This window comes from Ictalurus furcatus, chromosome 15 (genome assembly GCF_023375685.1).
Source record: "Ictalurus furcatus strain D&B chromosome 15, Billie_1.0, whole genome shotgun sequence".
In the NCBI taxonomy this organism is placed as follows: domain Eukaryota; kingdom Metazoa; phylum Chordata; class Actinopteri; order Siluriformes; family Ictaluridae; genus Ictalurus; species Ictalurus furcatus.
The window spans coordinates 11563145-11588575 of NC_071269.1; the positions used below are offsets into that span (position 1 = coordinate 11563145).

The following is a 25431-nucleotide window of genomic DNA, read 5'->3' on the forward strand; positions in this document are numbered from 1 at the left end:
GTAAGATATATTGCTGCTGTAATAAAATTGGGAAAAAGAAAGGGATATTATGGGGTGTAACACGTCCATACTAGGTGATGACGAAAAATGCATTGCAGATATTGCAAATTTAAAACAAATTATGTGCACCATGGTGAGCCTATTTCCCATGCAAAAACTGAGGGATAAAAACTAAATATTTGTTTCTCAATTTTTTCAATGGCATATAATTTTGAGCTAGTTTCAGGTCTTTTTGTGTGGTTTTTGAGTTGTAGTTGGTTTGGAAACACTGCCTGCAAACGTTTCGGTACCATAAGTCAATATGATAAAGCCCATCTTTGTTTTTAATTAAGTATAAAATTTTAATCCATGCCCAGACCATGGCCAGAAATATTCTGCCCAAACCAGACAGCACCAAGCATTGAATCCACACCCAACTATTACAATAAAACTGTCTGAACCAGAAGCAACCCAAGGCTGAATAAAACACAGCATTCCTGTTTTATAGTGACTTTAGCCTGTAGCTTCCATGACATCATAGACTACCTAAAAAAATCATATTTATAAAATTCATATTCATAAAATGTTGTTGGAACAATGTTATGCTGCTCTATATGTTGCCTAGCACTGCACAAACCTGAACTGTTTTATCATAAAACCTGATGTGACTATAGTGAGGCAGGACCACATTAAAAAACAAAACAAAAAGATGAAACCTGCAGAATCTTGCATATGAACAAGCTGCAAGCAGAATACTAGCTCTTTCAGTGCCTTTGCCAAAACTTACCTAACTTAAATAACTGAAAATAAAATTGAAAAAAATAAATACTTTTATTAAAATTAAAATGACTCCAGGAAAGCAAAACTGACCCATCCCCCAGCCCTCCTCCCAACATTCCAGCAAACCAGACACATCCTGTCTATACTGACCCCTACTGATCTCTCCAAATACTGTTAAACTTGTTCCATGGTGAAATGTTGCTTCATCAATCCAGTCAACTCAAATGGAAATCGTATGTTTTACATCGATGATGGTATATATTTCGAAGCAGATGTTAAAGACAGTGTGTACAAACAAAGAGCTATTACACATGTAGATTAAGTGCATTTTATTAGAATGAAAACAGAAAAAGAAATCATTCACATGTCTGATGTAAACTAAAAGTAGGTGAAAAAGGAGTGCGTTAATTTCACCACGTTTCATTCCCTTTCTACATAAACATCCACAGGGATTTGATCTAAATAAACCAAAACCTTCTTTGTGGTGAGGATAGTGTAATGCATATGTGCAGTTAATTAAAACAATGGTTTAAAAACATGTACAGTACATAATATTACAGGAAAAAAAAAATTACAGCCAGCAGTCTTTTAACAACATGAAGTAATTATAGATTTGGGAACTGCTGCAAGGTTTCACTAAAGGAATGCAACTGTTAAAGAGAAAACTTGCCAATGAGTCTAGGGCAGGATTATACTACCACACATTAATTTCTATCTAAATAATAAATATAAATACACAAAAGACATAAATTTGTAGCATTAAACAAAATGTGCAGCAAAAAAAACTAATCTTTATAATGTTTAATTTCTGTAAAGTAGTACCCTAATTATAACAAACTCTAAAAACACTTAAAATATTAAACTTCTCTGCTAACTTATTTCCCTTAATGCATTTAAACAATGTGCATTCATTAAACTTATAACGTTATCCATTTTATACTGCACCCAATAATATTTGGGTACAATAAAAAAAAATAATATTCATACTTTATAAAAATAGATTTCTACTAAGGCCGCGTATGAACCATTTTTAGATTTTAAATTTACTGCATAAACTCACATATAAGTGTAGTGATTATTTACGTTATTTAGACATACAAGTGTGCAAAATATGAAAAATAGTAAAAAAAAAAAAAAAAAAAAAAAAATAGTGGTATGTATGTGGCGATTTTTACTATGATATGATTATCCTCTGCAACTTAAATGAATCCCTTAGTTTGCATTATGACTGTTGATATCATCAGTGTTAAATGCCCTACATTGTTCCAACCTGAATTATCCCTCACTTTCTAAGAGGGTCTCTTTAACTACACACTCCCTCAAATCAGGCTGATTCTCAAGATCAATGCCGAGCTCCTGGATCTCATGCAGCAATGCCTCCCAGCGTCGCTTGTCCTTGGAAATCTTCCAGCAGAGCCAGATGTTGGCCTGCAGAAGTGGCACTAGCAGTGGATGGAGCTGCTTTTGCTGTATCTTTTGCATGTCCATTGAGGGCACCAATTTATTGAGGGCATGCTCGCAGTGCTCCTGTGCCTCGCTCAGCCTCTCCAGCTCCTGGTAGCAACTTGCCACTGCAGAGAGTGTGAAGAGCCTGTGAGTTTTGTGCGGCGAGTCCAGTTTCTCCTGGAGGTGCAATGCATTAACCAGAGTGTCCAGTGCTTCCTCGGAGCGACCAGAACGCACCAGCATCTGCCCACTGCGCAGTTCCCCCAGGTAAAAGAACTCTAGGAAGGCAGGTGAAGCTCGCACCTCAGCCAGCGAGTGCAGATGTGAGAGATATTGCTCGAATGCACGGCTCCGCTTGCCAATGGTTTCAGCTGCAAAGTTCCTGCGCAGCTTCTTGCGTGGAAAGTGCACTCCTTCCATGGCTTCTCTGTGTTGCCTGCGCAGGAGATGGTGCAGCCGCTCGAAATCAGTGTAGCGACGCGCAATGATTGCAGGGGTTTTGTCAAACGTGCCAGACTGGATTAGATGAATTGTGTAAAGCTGTTTGAAAGACATGAGCCATATGCGTTAATTTCTGCAATCACTGTATGCCTAGAAATAATACCAACTGATTTTTTTTTTTTATAGACCAGTTTGAAGAGGAAGGATAAGGCCACAGCCTTCCTGTTTATCATCTCAGCTTCCGTGCTAGCCTGACTGATTGTTTTAGATGTCTCCTGTTAAATTTGTAATGAAAACTGTTGTTTACATGTTTGGCTTATCCTACATGTGCAAGCTGTATTCCTAATCCTATGTTTCCAATCACTTTGTTATTAGTCTCCTTGTATTTTCCATGATCAGATCAATATTTTCACTCCTACATTAACCTTGACTGTCGCAAACCTGACCCCTGCCATGGATTATGACAATGGTTATTAGAACAGGATTAATATACAAGTACATCCTATTATATCAAGTGTTACAGATAAATAATGCTACTGCTTACCACATATTTGGAGTTTGCCTCATGCACTACGCTGGCATCAGTTACTTCGAACAGAAGTTTTTCCAACACACAGCGAGAGCGCAGATTTCGCCAGCTCTCCTGTAGCTGACGGGTGAGCATGCTGGAGCCCTTCAGAGTCGGGCCTGTGGGGCTTATATCTGAAATGCCAAACAGAAATTAAATGGAAATGGGAAGCATCAAGAGAACGGACAGTTCTCAACTCTTTTTTTGTAAAAACAAGAAGTGAAAGTGCACTGCCCTGATATTTCTGTCCATCTATTTACAAATTTATTAGTGGTTTTTCTTACATGCTTAGAAGCAACTTCTTGAAAAGTAAAAAGAAGCAGGTGGTGCACTGCCCTGATATATCTGTCCATCTATTTACAAATTTATTAGTGGTTTTTCTTACATGCTTAGAAGCAACTTCTTGAAAAGTAAAAAGAAGCAGGTGGTGCACTGCCCTGATATATCTGTCCATCTATTTACAAATTTATTAGTGGTTTTTCTTACATGCTTAGAAGCAACTTCTTGAAAAGTAAAAAGAAGCAGGTGGTGCACTGCCCTGATATATCTGTCCATCTATTTACAAATTTATTAGTGGTTTTTCTTACATGCTTAGAAGCAACTTCTTGAAAAGTAAAAAGAAGCAGGTGGTGCACTGCCCTGATATTTCTGTCCATCTATTTACAAATTTATTAGTGGTTTTTCTTACATGCTTAGAAGCAACTTCTTGAAAAGTAAAAAGAAGCAGGTGGTACGTGGTAGGGTTTAATTTTCCAGACAACTCAACAACCCACAGATTCACTCCAAACCACAATTTACAGATTCTGTTTTCCTTGAGCATGCAACCAATTCACACATTCTACAAAACCGAACCCAGACATCACTGCAGAACACAGCAGTACTTGTGTGCTCATCTGAACTTAAATTCTGTAAGAACTACTCATTTTGATTCATTTTTAACCATTACATTTTATTTAGAGTGTAATAATCTATGTAGACAATGAACTGTAAGTGGAAAGTAAGCGAACAAGTACTTAAGAACTACCTGTGCTGCCGCATGCGTTATCTATGGACTCTGCAAAGCAGTCCAAATCACTGTCTGGACCAGATGTTTCGCCGGCATCTTCTGAGTCCAGGACACCATCTCCGTCAAAACAGAGCGTCCCACTGAGCCTGGACGAGACATTGTCCGTGTCATCCTCAAGTTCGGAGCTTTCTGGAAAGTCATCAGTGTCGTCTGTGTCCACATGGAGCTCTCCTTCTTTGAATATCGAGCGGCGAAGTCTGTCCAGCAGCTTAGAGGCCATCAGCACAGTACTGGAAAAGATGTCACTGTGAATGTGAGAGCCAATGCAAATCTGAAAAACCCCTAACTTCTCAAATGTCATATCTCGACAGCAAAAATAATTTTTAAGAAATAGCGGACACACTCAGTCAGCCTGCATGGATGGCAATGGAAACAGTAACTACCCTTTGCTGATATTCTACCCTTTAAACTACCCTTTGCTGATATTCCAGTGATCTGTGAAACCAGAGAACAAACCCTGAAAGAAAGCGAGCTGCGTTTATATTTAATTCATAGAGGGCTGTAAGAACATGAGACTAAAGAAACAACTGAACCAGGCAATGGCAGTCCTCGTTTAGGGTTGTGAATTTAGTATTAACATGAAGAACTCCCAACTCTATGGAAAACTGTAGGTCTCCAGCTACAACCCACCTGTTGAGTGCTGCTGATAGTTCAAATTTGGTTGCTGGGAAGAAAAATGTCCTTCTTTCTGGTTAAACCACCATAACTATTCTGTAGCGTAGGCTTCAACCATCATTCACGACATTTAATTAGAAGAAAAAGAAGTAGAAAACAGTCCGTCGCTTGAAAACAACAGTGTGTTAAACAAACACCCCCAGCTAGCTTACTAGCAGATTAGAGGCATAACTAAACACTAATGACAACCATGTCTCATCAAATAATGGCGTTTAAGCTGCAAGACTATAAAAAATCTAATTGAACATGGACTTAATCTAATCTGCTGTTTTCCTTAAACGAACTTTTCTATAAATGTAGCTGGAAGCAATACTACTCGTCGGCTAACAAGTAGCTAGCAAGCTATATCAGTTTATATACTATATACAGACTATATCACGTTACAGCTAAATTGAGAAAGAAATATAAACTTACCAGAGACGCAAGTCACAAAAACACACAGCCTATACTCATTCATGTCGGGAATTACACAGAAGTCAAGAGTGAAGAACATGCATTTCGGCGAAGTGCTGGACTTGAGGAGTTCCTCCACTTTAGTAGGCGGACACGTCCATGGCAGTGACCGAAAACACTTCAGCAGCGATTATTCCCTCGTGTAGCTGCAAACTTAGTTACATTAAAAGTGTATAGTGAGAAACACCATGCATAAGGCTTATTATTATAACTACACTAGCCCTTCCTCCTTTCCCGTGCCCTCGAGATGGATAAATAAAGATATACAAATAGCGCTTTGCATAATGTGCATACACGTAGAGTTCACCACAAGAGTCGTGTGCTCGGGAGAAAACTCATGTTTAGCTAAATGTACAATATCTGACACATAACTTTGCTTTCGATATTGCTATATTCAATTTTTAACATTAAACGAACATTAAACGTGACTATTTGAAGTTAAATTACTTATTATACACTTATACTCTGATGTAAAAACAATATAAACTCTCAGAATTTGTAATGGTTTTAATGGTTATAGTGGGAATTGTATTGGTTTTAATGTAAACTGTAATAGCCCCTGTGGGTCTCTATTGGCAATTTGTTGCCTTCTATTGGTGGCATGTTATGTCTAGTGGATACCATTAAGGAACAATTATGGGATGGTAATGATTTCAATGGCTAGCTGATGGTTTATAATGGTATTTGTAGTGGAAACCATTAAAATTTCTGTGATGGTTTCTATTGTTTTTTTTTCCAGCAGGGTATAAACAAGCAGCTAGATAGATAGATAGATAGATAGATAGATAGATAGATAGAAAACTAATAGGTTTTTCTGTTAAAATATATTCTATTAAATATATTTACATTGTTTACATTCACACCCAGATTACACATTAAAAAAAAAAAAAACTTCTCTATGGAGTGTATTTTAGACAACACATTTGCTCCACACTGATTTGCATAGGGAAATATAGAAGACTCAATTCAAAAAAACAAAACAAAAAGACTGCCGGAAAGGATTTTGGAACAAGAGCATGGCCCACTGTTCTCTCTCTCTCTCTCTCTCTCTCTCTCTCTCTCTCTCTCTCTCTCTCTCTGTGTGTGTGTGTGTGTGTGTGTGTGTGTGAGAGAGAGAGAGAGAGAGAGAGAGAGAGAGAGAGAGAGAGAATACAGAAATAGACAATCAGATTCCAGAAACACCTAAAACTCAGTGACCTCTAAAATCATATCATTACAAAGTTTATCAAGCCATGAAGGATCACCAGCGCTTACTAACATCCATCATATCGATGCTTTAGACCGGAACAACCATGTAAAACAAATCAGATTAAACTAAATTACAATGCAAATGAAATAAAACTACATCACCTACTGGGAAACCAAAACACAACAACAGAGTAAAATGCAATGCTGTTTGACCCTAGAAATACAGTACACCATGGCAGACTGTCTCTACACAGTGACATATAAAGAAAGAGAGAGAGAGAGAGAGAGAGAGAGAGAGTCACCTTGACAAAGTACAGACTCAGTGGATACAACATAGCAATAGAAACAGGCAGACACAGGAAAACATAACTCCCACAAGAAGAAAGGTTGTGCTTACATTGCAACCAAAACACAGCTGTGACAGAGCTGCACTTCCTAACAGAATACACAAAATACATAGACATCTGAGAAAAATTCTACCCTAAAATTTAAACCCACACACCAAACATTTGACAGTCTATCAAACAGTGAAAAACTCCCCCTGCTATAGGAGAACATAAAGACTGCTGTATATTAGCAGCCATAGTATGAGGGACGATGAGTGATCTGCCTTGCCTTGTTTCTTGTAATTGTTAAGATCGCTCTTCGTTATTATTTTTATTTTATTTTATTTTATTACCTTTATTAGTAAAGTCACTTTTATTCTGTAATTTTACTTATTTTCTCCTTCTTTTTCAGTTATTCTTTATATATCCTGCTGAAAAAAACCTGTAGAAACCATCACATAAATTCTAATGCTTTCCACTACAAATACCATTACAAAACATCAGTTGACCACTACAACCATTACCATTATTGGTTCTTAATGGTATCCACTAGACAAAACAGTCCACCAATAGAAGGCACCATAGAGACCCACAGGGACCATTACAGCTTCTGTTCACACCAGTACAATTCCCATTATAACCAATAGCAGGGTAGTGCCTTTATATTGTCCTTAAATTATGTACATCGTTTGCACTTTTTTATGTTTATTTTAATCTATTAGTATTTTATTTGATTCTTTTTTATTTTGTTTTGTCTTTTTATTTCATTTTTCTTGTTTTTGCATTACCCTTCCTTTGTATTTGCTTTGGCTATACAAATGTACAATTATTTGTCATGCCAATAAAGCACATGAAAACTGAAAAACTGAAACTGAGAGAGAGAGAGAGAGAAAGAGAGAGAAAGAGAGAGAGACCGGTGTTCCCCCTTGTGGACAATCATCAGCATAATAAATAATAAAGGAGAGTGAATGAATGAGTGAGTTAGTGAGTCACATTTAATAGTATACTATAGAAAATACCTCATCTCCAATATTTGGACAAAGGCCTATACGTGATGAAGCTCCCCAGAAAAGGGTGTGCATGACTGAAGGTCACAGAGGATTTCTTTTGGAAAACTATAAGACATCTCAAGGCCATGGAGCTATCTTAAAGGCTTACCAGAACAAAGCTTTAAGTTTAATATCATCAAACTGTGTAAAGGAAGACTTGGAATGAATAATAGACTAGACTTGTCATTTGTGAGAAAGAATTTGGAGTTTCCACTAAATGAAGCTTAGGTAACAAGTCTATGGATCAATAGAGACAATATTTGTGGCATATTAGTGTAAAATAATTTAGCGGAAAAGTTGTAAATGAGACGAATAACAGGAAAGAAGGAGGAGAAATGACTACAGAGGTTAGAGAACAGCAGATTAAAAGCAAATGTAAGAATAACAAAGCCAACTAAAAATACAATTACTGCGAGTTAGATGCTAAAGAACATAATATAAACATTTTCCTGGAAGATTTGGGATAAAACTGATACATAAAATAAGTGAAAAACTCATTTTTCTTGTTACCACCATCAGATAGTTCTGTTGTTTACAGATGATGACCAACAGGGGGCAGTAATTCACTTTAACCTCAATTCGAAGAAGAAAAGAAGACATTTCAGGAGGAAACCGCGAAAAGCAAAGTAAGGACGTAATGGCAACTGAAAAGATTACAGCTGTTCGAAAAGCATTGAAAACTGCTTCACAAGACTCTTCTAAAAAGTAAGAAGTTTTATTTTTATCTGTTTAACTGGTTAGATGAGGTGCAATTTTGTTGGTGTTTTCTCGTCGAATTCACAACACATATTTATGAAGTTTGGAGCCATTCAGTGTTTTCTAACAAGGTAAAAGTAAAAACTTGGAGTTCTAATCGCTTGTGGACGACTAGCAATCAACATCTGTTATTTCTATTTTAGTAAGAAATAAAACACAAGATGTGCTGTTCTAGGAAACTAATCAACAACGGGGTGGTGTGATCCATAGACATATAGACGTAGCATTGGCTGCGATAAGTCAACATGTCCGCCATATTGGTCCGGGCAAGACTGCCCTATAAACAAATACAAGTAAACGGGGGAGCTGCGGTTTTTCTGGATAAAAAGCACAATAACGTTTACATTTCTCAACTCACCTCAATAGTTTATGATTTGCGTGGAGTACAAAAAAGTCCTGTCTCCAGTTACTTAGAGTCTCGATAGTTAGACTTGTGAAATTATTCATTGTCAAGGAATTGTGAAAACTCACGCTTGTTAAGCATAGATTTGGTTTATTTTTCTTGGTTAATAAATGCTGAGACGTCCCTAATGCAAGCTAATGCAGTGTACATGAAGTGTGCATAAATATTTATTATTCTTCATTGTGGAAATAGATTTTTCTGTTTTCAACCCCATCTTTTTGCTTTTCTTGGGCTTCAGGTCAGAATTCTGTTAACAAAGATCGTTCTTTTGTAAATACTGAAAAAAATCAAGATAATGCAAGTAGTGAGACACTGGCAGTCAGTCTGCTTTCTATATTTTATTAGCAATAAAAGTATACAGATATACTCCAAAACAGACAATTACAAAGATAGCTTAATTATAAGATAATCATTTATGGATCTGGTAAAATATTTATAGTTACAGTGGTAAAAACATTCAGATGATGATGATGATGATGATGATGATGATAAAAATAGATTTATAATAATAACAAGCCACTATTTGATGACAAGCTATTAAATGATTATAGCCGATCAATGCACCTACTGTTTGGAGCTGAGTGGGGAAACTGAAGACAGGTGGTTCAGCTCCATCTCTAATCCTGACAGTGACCTGTCCTGTCAAAGTCCTTCGGCTTGAAGTGCTCATTGCATAGCACAGAGGACTCATTGCGTAAACACCTTCCCTTCTTACAGCTACTTCCCAACTGTTTCTCTTTGGGAAACCTTCAATGTGAGGAAAAGTTAAACAACCAACTAACTACAGTAAGATTCACAATATCAGTCTCTCCGTTGAGACGAGGAGCTTGTCATAAAAGTCGGTTTGGAGAAAAATGGCAGTATAGGCCAAAATCTCGATTATGGGCAATTTAGTTTATAATTTAAACTATAATATGAGCTAAGACTTATTACTGTTGCCCGGACCAATATGGCGGTGACGTTGACGTACGATCCCATGGCCAATGCGGTGTCTATTTGTATGTCTATGGTGTTATCTGTTACCACTAAAGGCTGATTATATCCCTAGTACACCATGTCCCGAAGTGTCCCAAAGCTAAAGCAAGTTCGTTAACGATTAAAAGATAGGTTGCACAGGTCCACGAGCCAAGTTAGTTTTTGCTGTCACTTGCATTATAAAAACTATAAACAGTCATTCCCTCAACAGCCCTCTCATTGTCCTTAAATCAATAAGACAACTACGCTGCTTGTTGTGTTGGTAAGAAATGGGATAGCTCTGTCTTGAAGACTTTCTTGTGGTGGAAAACCCTAACAGCCTTGAAGACACCTGAGACCCCTTCCATAAATGTTACATCTACATCCACATATTAGGTTTAGATTATGCAGAATGTCTGTCATACAAGTCCATAAGTTGCTCCTATAGAAACGATAATGTATAAAAATGAGGGCTTTAATGTAAATCATCAAGGCCGTAAATAACCACCTGCTGACCTGTCAGATTCAAGAATTTAACAGCATTTTTGTTGTTTTAAAGAAATAACTATTCCTTTGATAAGAATTAAATGAATGACTTGGCCAGAACCATGATTTTATGTTGTGATATAACATGCTTTATTACACACAGTCCTACCTGTCAAGAATGAGAAACATTTTGTTGTTGTTTTAGTTTGGCATCTGGCAATGATGACAGCTGTGGAAACAACAGTGGAGCAAAAAGGAAAACCAAATGTAAATCCATTAAATCACATTTTCGATTAAACAAGATGTTGCTACATAAACAGTGATACTGGGTAATATTACCATCTTTTTTTTCCACCCTCCAGCTTCTGGGACAATTGTGAAGTCTCGTTATATGCAGACTGAAAAGAAGTCTGTTGTAAAGGTAATAAAATATTATTAATCTTTCTACTTTACCAGGTTTATTGGTCTTGTAGAATAGCAGATTACCAATGGTTTGACTGCTTGTTCTGCTTTTTTCTTTCTTTCATTCAGAAAAATACACCAAATGAATCTGTCCTTGTGCCACCCAGGCCTGCTTCACCTAAAGCAGGTAGTGGCCACAAACCCAGATTTGGCACACCACCAAGACGGACATTACATGCTCAGCCTGATCAGAACTCCACGTGTAAGTTTGTGAACATTATACATTGTTAATTTGTGCGATTGCAAAATCCTGGAGGACACGACGCAGTTGCTCCACGTTATGTCAGAGACTCAGCTCAGCTCAAGGTGACAAGCTTGATGGTGTTGATGGCAGTATTAGTATGAATGTTGAATTTTGGAACCCTTTAGGTTTGAGGCAAAGTGTACAGATGAGGAAGTGAAAGAGCTGGACAGATTAAAGGACTGGACTAAAGTACTACTGCATTGCTCTCTTTTTAGGTAGAGATGGGACTATTATTGGGCAGTCAAACAGCATTGTATGTAATGTAGGAAACTATCACCCTAGTGAAAATAGATCAACATGTTAAGGCTTGTTGAAGTTTAAACTAAAAAAGTGAACTCAAAATTTAATCATGAAATGAATCATTTTCACCATTGAAGATCACATTAATTAGGAATACTAATATGCAAGTCATTCAAGATGGAATTTCCATTAACTGAAATTGATAAATGGTAAATCTCATTTACAATTATTTTGCTTTATGTGATTAACTTATTTCACTGCAAAATTTCCCAGCAGTTATACCCAGCCTTTTAGAGTCTTCAAGTCTCGGTCGAAATGTCTTACAGTCAACAGTACTGGATGGTCACTGCATACGTCCAGACTTGGATCTCTCTGTCATTAAAGGTACAAATTAAAGTGTTGCAGACTCTGGATCGAGAGTACAGAATATACATCTGGTTGGACTCGCGTTACAATATTCTGTTTTTTTTTTTTTTTTCCCCCTCAGAAAATACAGCACCAACATCACTACCAAGTGCAGTGGACCCTAATGCTACAAAAAGGAACCTGGAGTTAGAAACCTTTCTACTGGCCTTCCTCACTGTTAAGGTTAGATCCAGGGATGGTGGTGATGATGATGATCACACAAATCAAAAATATATTATGATTTATGTGAGCAAGATATTTTTCAGTCCATATTTTAGAGATTCAAACACTATATTTAAGCTACAACTACACTGCAGGTTAAATCTGAGTTTATTACATAGCCCACTGCTGTGCTATTACCAAAGACAGAAATGGGTGCAGCCGAAGGTTAAATGCGTGTTTTAATTTATTATTTAAATATCTGATTCCATTTAATTAATTATCTGTTAACTTATTTGTCTGACTCCACAATCTCAAAAAAGCTCAGTGTTCTAATAATATTTACTCTAAAGCAGCTTCAAGCAAAGCTTTCATTAAAATGACGTTACTGTGTCAGAGGCTTTTATATAGCTTCTTTATTAAACTATTATGATTTTAGCTCAGAGGTTTCTATCAATGAGCTTCTCCCATATATCCCAGCTCGGCTCACGTGGTATCTGACAAGAAGGGTAACTGAATTAGGCACAGGTATTTTAGAGCCACACTCTTTGATGGAAAAGTGTCTTTAGATCAGTGCCTGATCCATCATCAAAGCACTCATTTCCTAAGTCAATGAGAAAAAGGGTAAAAAAAAATTGTATTGGTACTGCGACATCTATACATTTGCAGTTTTTTACATTTCAGATTTTTCTTGTATCAATCCTTTTCTTATGTCGAGACATTTGTTTTAACCAGATCGAAAACAATACACAAAAACTTAAGGAAGAAGCAGAAAGAAATCTTATTACTCTGATGGAAGAAGAGGAAAGGCTGCGTTCAAAAGTCATGTGCAAGAAACGGCAGTGCCTTCTTCTCGAAAAGCAGCAGCAGCTCAATGATTCACTCAACTTACAGGTTATGTTTATACATTTTAGGTTACTTTTAAGTCTCAACGTTGTGAATGTTTTTCATGTTTAGGTGATGCGTTGTGGTGTGTGTGTGTGTGTGTGTGTGTGTGTGTGTGTGTGTGTGTGTGTGTATGTGTGTTCTCAGATTGTTGCACTAAAACCTGTTGCTGCCAATGCAAAGCAATTCACAGAGGAGTACAAGACCTTTGCCTCAGCTATTGACACAACCCAGCATGAGCTACCTGTTAAGAACTTGCACATTGAAGAAGATAGAGGGGAGTTTGTGGGTCAGTGAGAAGTTGGTTGTTTTTTTTTTCCCCACCTGATGGTAAACCTGTAGAACTAAATAGTTTCATTAGTGCTCCTGAGCCTATTGGAAAGACTTAGAATATGCTTATTTAGCACTTGCTGTGTTTGGATCTCCATATTTATGTCCATGATAATACTGTGTCTCAACAGATGCAAACTGTTGCTAAAGTACCATCGTTTGAAGCCATTTTGATATTCAGTACACATTTTCATTCATTATTTATTATATTTATATTATATATATATATATATATATATATATATATATATATATATATATATATGTATATATATATATATTTCATGTTATTTTAAAACCTATTATGCAATAGTTGACAGATAATTCTCTTACTGTTTCAAAAGAGTTCTATGCATTAATAGGAGGGTCACAATTTGCAAAGTCCAACCACCTCATTTTATCCTTGATTCTTCCTCGTGTTCTAGATAAAGCAGTTGTCTGTCTGAATCAGAGTCAGTGTATCTTGGAGCAGTACTTGAAGGATGTTTCCACAGACAGTGAAAGGACTGCAGCATGCCTTAAAGAGATAAAAACTGCAGCACAGGAGATTGACCAGCATCTGCTCAGGTACGGCAACATCACTGGCACAAATAATCTCAAAATTCCTCTAATATAATAACTATGCTTGTTTGTTGGCTCTGCTAAATGCTGTAGTTCATCCAAACCCCTCGCTTTATTTTATAGTACGTCTTCTGATCTGTTGGAACTGTCCTCACTAGTGAGTCAGGAGACGGTGCTGGTCCAGCAGTGTTTGGAGGAAGATAAAATTGGATTTAATACAGTACAAAGTCTCTTTTCAGATTAAAGTGGATTTTTTTTTGTAAATGTGTACTTATTATTAAAGCATTGAAATCATTGCAGTTTATTGTGATCTGTACTATTTTGTTTTCTTACAGCAGTGTCATCAGTGATAATTCACTGTTTTTCAGGCAATAATATGATTCGGAATTAAATTACTACAGACTAATGATTCTTAATGGCTGTGGCTTGTTGTACAGAATTAATATGCTATAAATAAAATTAGGTTTTATATATAAAAATAATTACCCATGAAGACTTATTTGAAACTGTACAGTATTTGGGACTGTGTTTTTTGTGTAAAATTTGAGATTAAATGTGTATGCAATTATGTTAATATTTGTTCAGGGATCTAAATACACCAATTTGTATTGGGTAAACCTATAGTCAGCCTGTGAATTATTTGTACCCTTTAAGAGTAAAAAAAGCAAAATGTTTGTATAAAACATTAAATACAACAATTCAAATTTACCACTTAGTTTCTATACCACTTATATAGACTACTTTCCTAAGATGATTTCAATAATAATTATTTTTCTTAAATGAAAACACAACTCCTGAAGAACACTGACATTTTGGATGATGGGGAGGTGGGAGCTGTGATTGAAAATGTAATTTTACTTCAGGAGCAGTGTGGTTAATAAAGGGAGAAAATGCCCTTCGTGTGTTTTTATTCATCAGGACATGAGACTTTACTGTCACATAGTAAACTGCAGTAATTACAAGTTCTAAGCTTTAAATGACTTTTTAGGAAATGTTAGGAGGCCTAAGGGCATGAACATTGCTTCAGGAAAGCCATGACCCACAATTTAAAAAAGGAGACCGAGCCTGAATTAATATGCATCCAGTTTAAGCAAACTGGACCTGCAGAACATTTGGGGCATCATTTAATGATAAGTGTATAATGTCGTTTCTGAAGAGCTAGGTATAAACGTAATAAATGGAAGTTTATTTACATCCGTGTGAAAATATTACCAACCACACAGTGAGGCTCCCCACACTCTTAAACAGCTATTTAGCATGTGTACCCAATGAAATAGAAATACACTGGAATGACCAATCATAGCAACTAGTGATAAAGAGGCGAGATCTCGGGCCGCCATCTTGCTCATTGCTACATGGAGTCCATAGTTACTGGCAGCATAGCGTCAGATCACATGTACCCAAGGAAAAACCCCAAACTGAGCCAAGGGGCACAGTGTTTTGCTGTAAATTGCTATAATTATCGCAATCAGCATGCCAGAGGGTTAGGGTTAGAGATTAATGTAGGACCATATGATAATCTACTTATTCTGTTTATATATTTTCAGAGAATAGACCATCTCTTAGATATTCTAAACTGCAGAACAGTGTCTGGAGAAGAATTTAAGCAACCTCTCAGAATAGACAGTTGCCATCATGTGGTGATATTCTGCACTCTAAGACATCATCACATTGCCTGACTTCAGAACCTTGGATTAAATCGATCAGTGAGACAGACCCTGAATAGGACTGTTATCTTTCTAGGACAGTGAACTGTATATACACTAATTTAAATGATGGGTTTTACATCCATTTTTGCATGTGAGTACTGATCAGATGAGTATCACAATACAGCTTGGTTTCATTTAATAATATGAACATGAAAATAAAAATGTGATTAATACAATAGCTAAAGGTAGTCTGTAAAGTCACTTGGAAGGCTGTATCACAAGGTAGTGCCTGAGAAATGTGTGGGGTTTTTGTCTGAATGTTTTGAATCTATTGCTTATTAACCAACCCTGATGGCTTGTATTACATAAGTTAGTCCGCAGTCAGTTTGCTGAGGTCCTTGAAGTATATACAGACATTCTGTAATCATTTTTTCCCCTCCATTTTCAAATGTTAGACATTGTCATGCAAACATTTTTTTTTAATTATTATTACAAATCATATCAGTAATGGATAATTTAATAATATGCACATTAATAACAGTATGTATAAATACTTTTTTATATTTATGCATATATTAATAATATTTATTATATGTAAATATTAATTGAATTTTCAAGAGACTGCTTGATTAGAATGAATGGGAATAAAATTCTGCAGATTAAACCTCCATGTCTCCATGAAGCACTGAGCAAGATGGCGGCCAGGAATCCCGCGTGGCGACCCCTATGGACATTCCAGTGTATTTCTATTTCAGTGTGTGTACCATTAGCTTAGCTCCCCAGCTACTCATACACTGCACATTAAAATGCCCAGAGTTACCCGGACATGGCGTTTATGTAAACGCGCCGCAGGAAGTGACGTTTTGTTAAATATTACGGAACTGGAGCGAGGCGTCGGTTACCTTAGGTGAGTGAGCGTGTTGTATTTATTTATTTATTTATTCGTTCGTTCGTTCGTTCGTTCGTTCGTTAGTTAATAAATTAAGCAGACATGTGCTTAGAGTACATTTATTTCACATTCGAAAGAAACCTTGTGAGACGGAAGATTGTTGTTTTTGCACACAGCTTTAACCAGCATAGTAAAATCAGCAAGAGGGTAAACAGCTGTTGGCTAACATTTATAACACGTTTTTAGAGAACTAGATTAAAGACAGTTATTATTGACGTGTACTGTGCTTACTGTATTCAGAGTGAGAGTTAAAGTTAGACATTCGCGCGCGCTGTGTGTGTGTGTGTGTGTGTGTGTGTGTGTGTGTGTGTGTGTGAGAGAGAGAGGGGGGGAGGTCACGATACCAAAAATCTAGTAGCTGATACCAATACCATCAAAAGTACACGATACTCGATACCAAATTCGATACCACGGTGTGGGATAAAACATAAATAAAATTAAAAACTCTTCTGTAGGACATCCTCCTCTGGCTGATACTGGTAAAGAGAGAGCGGGATATTTTAGTTATCAAACACTGTCTGACAATGACAAATAAAACAGTGGAGGCCACAAGTGCTAATGTAAACTGTGCGCGCACACACACACCTTATACTCTGAATGCAAGCATTAGTTTAAATTCACTGATATGGTGGCAGGCCAAAAAGATTTATTAAAAGCATAAACATGTGAATAATTATTAGTGACTTTAGGCTACGTTTAGCTGACAGGACACAGGCTGAATGGCGATGCATGGTGGCCCGTTCGGAGGTAGTTTATAACACTGCAATGCGTTAGTGTCGTTAACAAATAGCAGAAGCGATTATTGACCCAGGCGAACAGTAACTGGTAAGTGTTTCTTTCTGGATTTTTTTAGTTGAAACTAGTTTTAGCACCGATTGTCAGATAGAAGCTGTAACTGTACCACACTCAAGCCAACCAGTGCGGCCAGGAACCTTGGGGTGATTCTTGATAACCGCTTAATATTTACAGACCACATCTCAACAACTGCACAGTCCTGTAGGTTAATTCTGTACGACATCAAGAAAATCCGACCCTACCTCACCGAACAGGCTACACAGATACTAGTCCAGGCTCTTGTTATCTCAAAACTGGACTACTGCAACACACTACTTTCGGGCCTCCCAGCCAGCTCCATCAAACCCCTTCAGATGATTCGGAATGCTGCAGCGCACCTTGTCTTCAACCAGCCCAAGAGAACTCATGTCACATCCCTCTTCATCTCCCTCCACTGGCTTCCTGTATCTGCCCACATCAAATTCAAGGCCTTGATGCTCACCTACAAGACCTTGTCTGGTACAGCACCCTCCTACCTCAACTCTATCCTGAAGGCTTACGTTCCCTCACGCAATCTGTGATCGATTAGCAACCGACGTTTCCCTTTACAGAACCTTCACACTAACTGTTCCTCAGTGGTGGAATGAACTTCCAACCTCAATCCGGACCGCAGAATCTCTGATATATCGCTTTGCTTGTAAATAAATGTAATGTAAATAACTGGCTATCGCAAACATTACATGGAGCATAACATTAGCTGGTTTCATGGCAACAATGCCAGCTGCCTAAAAAAAACATAATATAGGGCCTGTCTTTCAGATGCTTCACTAAATTTGAGGTGTTCCCTCGCTTTGTTTGAAATGAACGATAGCATCGGTTGCACACCGGCTTCAGAGCATCAATTATATGTTTGTTGTCATCCACCTTGAATGCAAAGTATTTCCATATTTGAATCTTACCACCTTTCCTCTCAACGAGCCATGCGGAGCTAAACTTCTGTAGTTTTTCCCGTGTGCTTGTAGGCGTTCTTCTTCACCGCTTGTGGACCTACTAAAACACTTGCGTATATTTTCTACCCCCATCAGTTCTGGAAGAACTGCAACCTCTGTACCTTCATTACCAACTGTACCTACGCTACTGCAAAAAAAAAAAACAAGTACCGTCACGTTTTAAGAATGTTGATACCGACTTGGTACCGAAGTATTGATTCTCGTGACACCCCTAGTGTGTGTTAGAGAGAGAGAGAGAGATTATGGAAATGTTCATATAGCTAAATATAATATGATTGGTTTATAAGAGCAAGCATGTTAATTGGTGTTAATTGGCTCCATACAGATATATAAATTTGTGCAACCATGATGCTATTGCTGTGTCTCTGTTGTGCTGAGAATAATCCCCTGAGCCGAATTATATCTGCTGTTGTGGTCATTTGGTGGTCTCTCTCTTCATTGATGAACAGAGTATCTGCATACATGATCTGTGTTTAGTCAGTAATTGTACTCTGGCAGGAGAACATCTGGTTAAAGAGCCAGAGAATGCAGGTATAAGCTGTGGGTCACTTTTTTTGGCTTTAGGGATACAAGTAGGTTCATATTCTGGTAGAAAATAATCTTTCCAGCCTAAGTCAAAAACCTCAGAGACAGAGGGTTTGTATATGTCAAAAAGTAATCAAACTTTATTGAAACAATAAAGTGAGACATTCTGAAGAAAGTCTAAATTATGCAAACACACACAGCTCTTTTGATACCTTTCTCCACAGTGAACTCATCTTAGGCAGGGTTTTGCCTTTCCTCATTAAAAACAGACCAATTTTCTTCACCTAAATTACTTATTCATGTCTATATGTTATCTTAAATTTGTGGCGCATGCACAGTTAGTTGATTTTCTTACAAAGATTTTATGAGGACAAGGTTTCTTTTTTTTTTTAAAAAAAAAAGTGTTTCACCCAGACAGAGTCTTTTGTTTCTATCTGACCAACACTCCCTTCTTATGCCTCACTGAGCTTCTGTCTGCTTCTATCTGCCATCCTAGCTGATATCTACCTCCCTTCCTGAGGCTCTAGCCTCATTCCTAAGTCGTTAATTGGTACCCGGCCTCAAGGTTGTTTACTTACAAAAGCAGTTTTCAGTGAATGTCTAATGCCAATTTATTTCTGTGCAGGCTGACACAGAAAAACAATTACTGTCAGTAAGACACAGAGTTCATCTAACTCAATACACACATAGAATATAACTTGATCAAAAGTGTTCTATGGATTTAGATTATGCTTCTAAATATTGATTATACATACAGATTATGCTTGTTAACTAATATTAATTATTGGATTATGGTTCTAAGTAATAATTCTAAATGTTGGTTATACATATTGATTACACTTTATCAATATATTCTGTAATATCAAAGACTGGTTTATTTCCACTGTAAAAAAATGTGCTCATGGTGCCTGCAGTAAACTGTTGTCCCATACAGGGTGTATTCCCGTCTCATGCCCAGTGTTCCAGGATTAGGTTCTGGATCCATCGTGACCATGACAAAGTACTTACTGAAGCTGAATGAATGAACAAATGATTTGTTATCTAAAGATAAATATTGAACCTATAATGAAATGGTTAGGCAAGTCATCTTTGTCTAATTCAATATTGCCTACATACATCAAGAAAAACAGACTTTCAGTTTTCTACTCAAGCATTTAAACAATGTCCTGTATTCTACCTTTGCATTTTTTTGTAGTGGACACATCTGACACGGTTAAAACAAAGTTAGCAACTTGCTCAATGCACAGGAAGCCACGCTGCGAGAGGAAGAGGGGTCAGGAGCGATGTGGGGCTGAAGCAAAGCCAGGAGAGTCGGTTCCCTGTGGTACCTGTACCACCATGTGTCCCATCTCAGAGGTTCGACGGAGGGAAACACAGCGGCGGTTGCACTGCTTCGAGATGGAACGTGGGACAGAGAAAGAGCGTGTGCCCTGTGCTGATCTCTCCCGCACTGTTAAAGAGTACTCACGTCCAGCAGCTGGTAAAGATAGCACCAGAGCCTGTGACCTGCGACCTCCGGATGTGCTATTCAAGACAGTGTGTTACTTGGTGGATGAGATAGCAGCCTCTCCTACACTTCATCCCTGGACTGAGGTTAGCAACTGCATGTGGATTTATTATGTTGTAAGAATTGTAGTCAGTACCGAATCTGCAGCAAGAAACACATGAAAAAGCACCTCTGATTAAGCACCTAAAACTTTCACAGTGCATGCTTCTTGTGTAGGAATTAACAGACAATAACTACGTTTACATGGACTGCAATAATCTAATTATTGACCTTATTCTGAATAAGACAATATTGTGATTAAGGTGTTTACATGAGTTGTGTTTAGAATATTCCTTTCATGTTCCTGTTTTACATGTTATAGAACAGAGATCGATTAATGGCACACGTCATTACGTCCCCGCGCCACACAGTCCGACGTTCCCTCCAGAATTTCACATATTAACATGCAGTTTGTCTTCGTTATTGTACCGTATACAGTTTTGGCTGTTTCATTTAAAATTTTACGAAAGCTTCAAGTGCAGTTAATTATTTGTGCTATATGTGCAAATAGACGACTGCTTGAAGCCGTGGGCTGCGTCCGAAACCGCATACTTACATACTATATTGTATCCGAAATACATTTAACCTACTACATAGTAGGTAAGTATGTGGTTTCGGACGCAGACATGCTCTCTTATTTGCCGTCAAACAGTTGAGCACTGCCATGTGTGTATGTGTCCTGTTGCAAAATGCAGCGAAAACTCTCACACGACGTTAATAGTGTGATTTAAGGTGTTTACGTGTCTGTAATGCATTGATAATGTGACTAAAATAGGAATACTCCACATGTCTTAATTTGATTTGTGTTTACTTTGAGTATGACTTTATTTGGATTAAGGTAATCAGAAATTTCTGTTTACATAGTAGTTTCTTAATCAGAGTATTGTCTTAATCGGGTTCATATCGGATTATTGTTGTCCATTTAAATGTACTGAATGTAATTCCTAACAGCACTGTAGATCCTAACACCCGTACAACCTATTTTTATTCAAATTGTCTTAAGATTCCAGGTGTAATTATTTACAGGCATAATAACGCCGATAAAGGTGGATTGTGGTTTCCAGCACTGTAACAAAATTAGAAAATTGCAGACCCACTGGCTATACTTCAGTCTCCAGGGGTTCCCTGGACCCCACTGCGAGAACCATGGCTTTATAACTTCAACAGCTGACATCTTCCTGACAAGTGTGTAATGATCATGTAGTAACCACCCCTCTCTTTTCAATGTTGTGCATGTGTAATAATGTGAATCTCACTTTTATTTGAATTAAGTACATTGTTTAAATAATACTCCAGGGGACAGATTGGTGGCAAATAAAAATTTCATTGAATGCTCACTTTTTTCATATCCATCATCTCATCATGTATGTCTTTTCTCTGGATGTCAATCAGGTCTACAGCTTTGTGTTCGACCGTTTGCGCAGTGTACGGCAGGACATGATCATTCAGCGTGTGTCTGGCTGGGAGTGTGTGGCAGTGCTTGAGAGAACAGTGCGTTTCCACCTCTATGCATCATACCGTCTGTGTGGAGAGCCTCTGCGGCTCTACGACCCACACATCAACGACATACACCTGCAAGAGTGTCTGAGCTGGCTGTTGGAATGCTATAGCGAGGGACAGTATGAGCATCAGGCAGAATTCCAGGCCCTCAGCCTGCTCTACAACTTGGGTGGGTGAACAGATGAACTTGTTTCTTTGGTCTGCACTATATCAGTCTCTCCAGGCTTTTGCGATCGCAGAAATGACTGCAAAGCAAACGCTGCAATATTCAGAGCAATTTTTCAAAATTACTGCAGATTTTCCACATATTTGGGCCAAGACGCATCTCGGGATGTGATTACTACGCACATTCAGCCAAAGCCCTCTCCGTTTCATGAGTACAGCTAAAAGGTCTCATTTACCAACAAACATCACTGAGAAAGACCATGCAAAACAATTTCATGCAATTGCAATTTTGCCAATTCAAGTAGTTTTCTGAAAAAAAACAACAACCCATGAAACTTTTGAAAAACGCTGCAGAAAAATCCAGCATTTTTGGCCGCGACAATCACAAAAAAACTTGAAATCCTGTATGGACTGCTATATGCACAAATGTCAGTCACATGAGTGTGGATATGTAATATGGTTAAAAAGATAAAATCCAAATAAAAATTATGATGTGCTACAAACTAATAGATTCCAGATCTACCTTGACCCTGACCAGGAAAAAGTGATTACTTGGATGAATGTATAAAAATAAAAGGCTCATTTGCATGTTGCTACATACATGTGAATGAGCAATTAATTACAAAATAATTCTAGATGCTTATACTGGATCTAAATATTGTGTAGCTTTCCATTAACCTAGTAGCCTACTGAAATTAAACTACAAGCTCTTTTAGTGCGCTATTATGAAGCTTGTCGCCATGAAAATGATGGTCGTTATTTGCTAAAATTTTGTTGTATGCATATTATGTGTGGGATTTTTTAGGTTCCACAAGGACATTGCAGCGTGCCCTCGAGCTGCCTGAGAGGGTTCGTCTCTCTCCTCCAGTCCAGTTGGCCCTGGCAGTTAATAGGGCTTATACGGAGCTCAACCCTGTGCGTCTCCTACGTCTGGCCCAGAAACTGGACTTCATACAAGCCTGTGCCCTTCACCGACACCTACTCTCCTGCAGGAGAGATTTGCTGCTGCTCTACAGCCATGGACACAACAGCCGAAACTGCCGCTTTCCCATCCAGAAGTTAGCAGATGTTCTCTCCCTGGACTGTTCACTAGCTGGTCAGCTCTGCCAGGCACATGGAATCCAAGTGAGCGGGGACTGCGTTGTTTTCTCTAAAGCCTCCTTTAGCGAGAGCCCATGTAAAGAGCTGCAGTGTGCACAAATGCACAAGCTAGTGGATGACAAGCAACACAACCTTTCAGTTGGCAGCATCATTCATGGCATTGCCTGAACACGTGGTTTAAAAGGATAGTTCAGTCAGAGGTACTTCGTTTTTAAATTTTTATTTTTTTAAAATAATGTAAATAAATGTAAATGCACACTTAAAAAAGTATTACTGTGAATGTACTGCCATACTCAAAGTATGATTTTTGGAATTTACTATATACATATACAGTAATAAAGCATTTGTTTTATGGTTTTTTTTTTTAATAATGGTCTTGCCATATGATGTGATTACAGTGAGGGAAAGAAGTATTTGATCCCCTGCTGATTTTGTAAGTTTGCCCACTGACAAAGAAATGATCAGTCTACAATTTTAATGGTAGGTTTATTTGAACAGCGAGAGACAGTATAACAACAAGAAAATCCAGAAAAACGCATGTCAAAAATGTTATAAATTGATTTGCATTTTAATGAGGGAAATAAGTATTTGACCCCCTCTCAATCAGAAAGATTTCTGGCTCCCAGGTGTCTTTTATACAGGTAACGAGCTGAGATTAGGAGCACACTCTTAAAGGGAGTGCTCCTAATCTCAGCTTGTTACCTGTATAAAAGACACCTGTCCACAGAAGCAATCAATCAATCAGATTCCAAACTCTCCACCATGGCCAAGACCAAAGAGCTCTCCAAGGATGTCAGGGACAAGATTGTAGACCTACACAAGTCTGGAATGGGCTACAAGACCATTGCCAAGCAGCTTGGTGAGAAGGTGACAACAGTTGGTGCGATTATTCGCAAATGGAAGAAACACAAAAGAACTGTCAATCTCCCTCGCCCTGGGGCTCCATGCAAGATCTCACCTCGTGGAGTTGCAATGATCATGAGAACAGTGAGGAATCAGCCCAGAACTACACGGGAGGATCTTGTCAATGATCTCAAGGCAGCTGGGACCATAGTCACCAAGAAAACAATTGGTAACACACTACGCCATGAAGGACTGAAATCCTGCAGTGCCCGCAAGGTCCCCCTGCTCAAGAAAGCACATATACATGCCTGTCTGAAGTTTGCCAGTGAACATCTGAATGATTCAGAGGACAACTGGGTGAGTGTGTTGTGGTCAGATGAAACCAAAATGGAGCTCTTTGGCATCAACTCAACTCGCCGTGTTTGGAGGAGGAGGAATGCTGCCTATGACCCCAAGAACACCATCCCCACCGTCAAACATGGAGGTGGAAACATTATGCTTTGGGGGTGTTTTTCTGCTAAGGGGACAGGACAACTTCACTGCATCAAAGGGATGATGGACGGGGCCATGTACCGTCAAATCTTGGGTGAGAACCTCCTTCCCTCAGCCAGGGCATTGAAAATGGGTCGTGGATGGGTATTCCAGCATGACAATGACCCAAAACACACGGCCAAGGCAACAAAGGGGTGGCTCAAGAAGAAGCACATTAAGGTGGCCTAGCCAGTCTCCAGACCTTAATCCCATAGAAAATCTGTGGAGGGAGCTGAAGGTTCAAGTTGCCAAACGTCAGCCTCGAAACTTTAATGACTTGGAGAAGATCTGCAAAGAGGAGTGGGACAAAATCCCTCCTGAGATGTGTGCAAACCTGGTGGCCAACTACAAGAAACGTCTGACCTCTGTGATTGCCAACAAGGGTTTTGCCACCAAGTACTAAGTCATGTTTTGCAGAGGGGTCAAATACTTATTTCCCTCATTAAAATGCAAATCAATTTATAACATTTTTGACATGTGTTTTTCTGGATTTTTTTGTTGTTATTCTGTCTCTCACTGTTCAAATAAATGTACCATTAAAATTATAGACTGATCATTTCTTTGTCAGTGGGCAAACGTACAAAATCAGCAGGGGATCAAATACTTTTCTCCCACACTGTAAACGTAGAATGCTGATATGTTGAAGGACATGCTTAGAATGATTAAAGACAATATAAAGTGCTTATTAAGACCATATAGAAAGCCTTAAATTATGGCTTTAGGAGCTCTTAATAATCCATCTACATATACACTCACTAACCACATTATTAGGAACATTTATACACCTGCTCTTCAGCCAATCATGTGGCAGCACCACTCAGATACAGGACAAACACTTTGATATGTTTGAATTAACTAAACACCAAAAAAGCGAAAAATATGATCTTAGTAACTTTGACCTTGGCATGGTTGTTGGCACCAGATGGGCTGGTTTGAGCATATCAGACACTGCTCATCCTCTGGGATTTTCATGCAAAACAGT

General features: G+C 38.2%; 3 protein-coding genes across 7 annotated transcripts; 2 read left to right on the plus strand and 1 right to left on the minus strand.

The window, feature by feature from the left end:
* Positions 1-1073: 1073 nt before the first annotated feature.
* snx21 (sorting nexin family member 21) lies at positions 1074-5639 on the minus strand. 2 transcript variants are annotated; one of them, XM_053643455.1, is made up of 4 exons: positions 5370-5639; positions 4239-4510; positions 3191-3348; positions 1074-2745 (listed from the first exon to the last, which is right to left on the minus strand). In XM_053643455.1, the coding sequence occupies exons 2-4, from the start codon at positions 4498-4500 to the stop codon at positions 2035-2037; spliced, it is 1131 nt and encodes a 376-aa protein (XP_053499430.1). In that variant the 5' UTR covers positions 4501-4510; positions 5370-5639; the 3' UTR covers positions 1074-2034. The 2 variants fall into 2 exon arrangements, with proteins under 2 accessions (XP_053499430.1, XP_053499431.1); XM_053643456.1 differs by having other exon boundaries at positions 4239-4525.
* A 2906-nt stretch (positions 5640-8545) lies between these two features.
* haus8 (HAUS augmin like complex subunit 8) lies at positions 8546-14150 on the plus strand. Of its 2 annotated transcripts, none has more exons than XM_053644352.1 (10): positions 8546-8676; positions 10776-10837; positions 10933-10991; positions 11102-11234; positions 11790-11900; positions 12004-12104; positions 12816-12974; positions 13113-13254; positions 13721-13862; positions 13980-14150. In XM_053644352.1, exons 1-10 carry the CDS (start codon positions 8609-8611, stop codon positions 14098-14100), a joined length of 1098 nt encoding a protein of 365 aa, XP_053500327.1. In that variant the 5' UTR covers positions 8546-8608; the 3' UTR covers positions 14101-14150. The 2 variants fall into 2 exon arrangements, with proteins under 2 accessions (XP_053500327.1, XP_053500328.1); XM_053644353.1 differs by having other exon boundaries at positions 11793-11900.
* A 2229-nt stretch (positions 14151-16379) lies between these two features.
* sac3d1 (SAC3 domain containing 1) lies at positions 16380-23379 on the plus strand. Of its 3 annotated transcripts, none has more exons than XM_053644147.1 (4): positions 16380-16412; positions 19959-20356; positions 21702-21978; positions 22780-23379. In XM_053644147.1, the coding sequence occupies exons 2-4, from the start codon at positions 20003-20005 to the stop codon at positions 23241-23243; spliced, it is 1095 nt and encodes a 364-aa protein (XP_053500122.1). In that variant the 5' UTR covers positions 16380-16412; positions 19959-20002; the 3' UTR covers positions 23244-23379. The 3 variants fall into 3 exon arrangements, with proteins under 3 accessions (XP_053500122.1, XP_053500123.1, XP_053500121.1); XM_053644148.1 differs by lacking the exon at positions 16380-16412 and adding an exon at positions 16421-17279; XM_053644146.1 differs by lacking the exon at positions 16380-16412 and adding an exon at positions 17452-17747.
* Positions 23380-25431: the final 2052 nt, after the last annotated feature.

Coding starts and splice junctions, on each gene's coding strand:
- snx21 (XM_053643455.1), bottom strand. CDS start 4,500: ATGGCCTCTAAGCTGCTGGACAGACTTCGCCGCTCGATATTCAAAGAA. Junction 3,349..4,238: donor TAACGCATGCGGCAGCACAG/GTAGTTCTTAAG, acceptor TTGGCATTTCAG/ATATAAGCCCCACAGGCCCG. Junction 2,746..3,190: donor AGGCAAACTCCAAATATGTG/GTAAGCAGTAGC, acceptor TCTTTCAAACAG/CTTTACACAATTCATCTAAT.
- sac3d1 (XM_053644146.1), top strand. CDS start 17,603: ATGATTCGGAATGCTGCAGCGCACCTTGTCTTCAACCAGCCCAAGAGA. Junction 20,357..21,701: donor CACTTCATCCCTGGACTGAG/GTTAGCAACTGC, acceptor GATGTCAATCAG/GTCTACAGCTTTGTGTTCGA. Junction 21,979..22,779: donor CAGCCTGCTCTACAACTTGG/GTGGGTGAACAG, acceptor GGGATTTTTTAG/GTTCCACAAGGACATTGCAG.
- haus8 (XM_053644352.1), top strand. CDS start 8,609: ATGGCAACTGAAAAGATTACAGCTGTTCGAAAAGCATTGAAAACTGCT. Junction 11,901..12,003: donor GGATCTCTCTGTCATTAAAG/GTACAAATTAAA, acceptor TTTCCCCCTCAG/AAAATACAGCACCAACATCA. Junction 13,255..13,720: donor AGATAGAGGGGAGTTTGTGG/GTCAGTGAGAAG, acceptor CTCGTGTTCTAG/ATAAAGCAGTTGTCTGTCTG.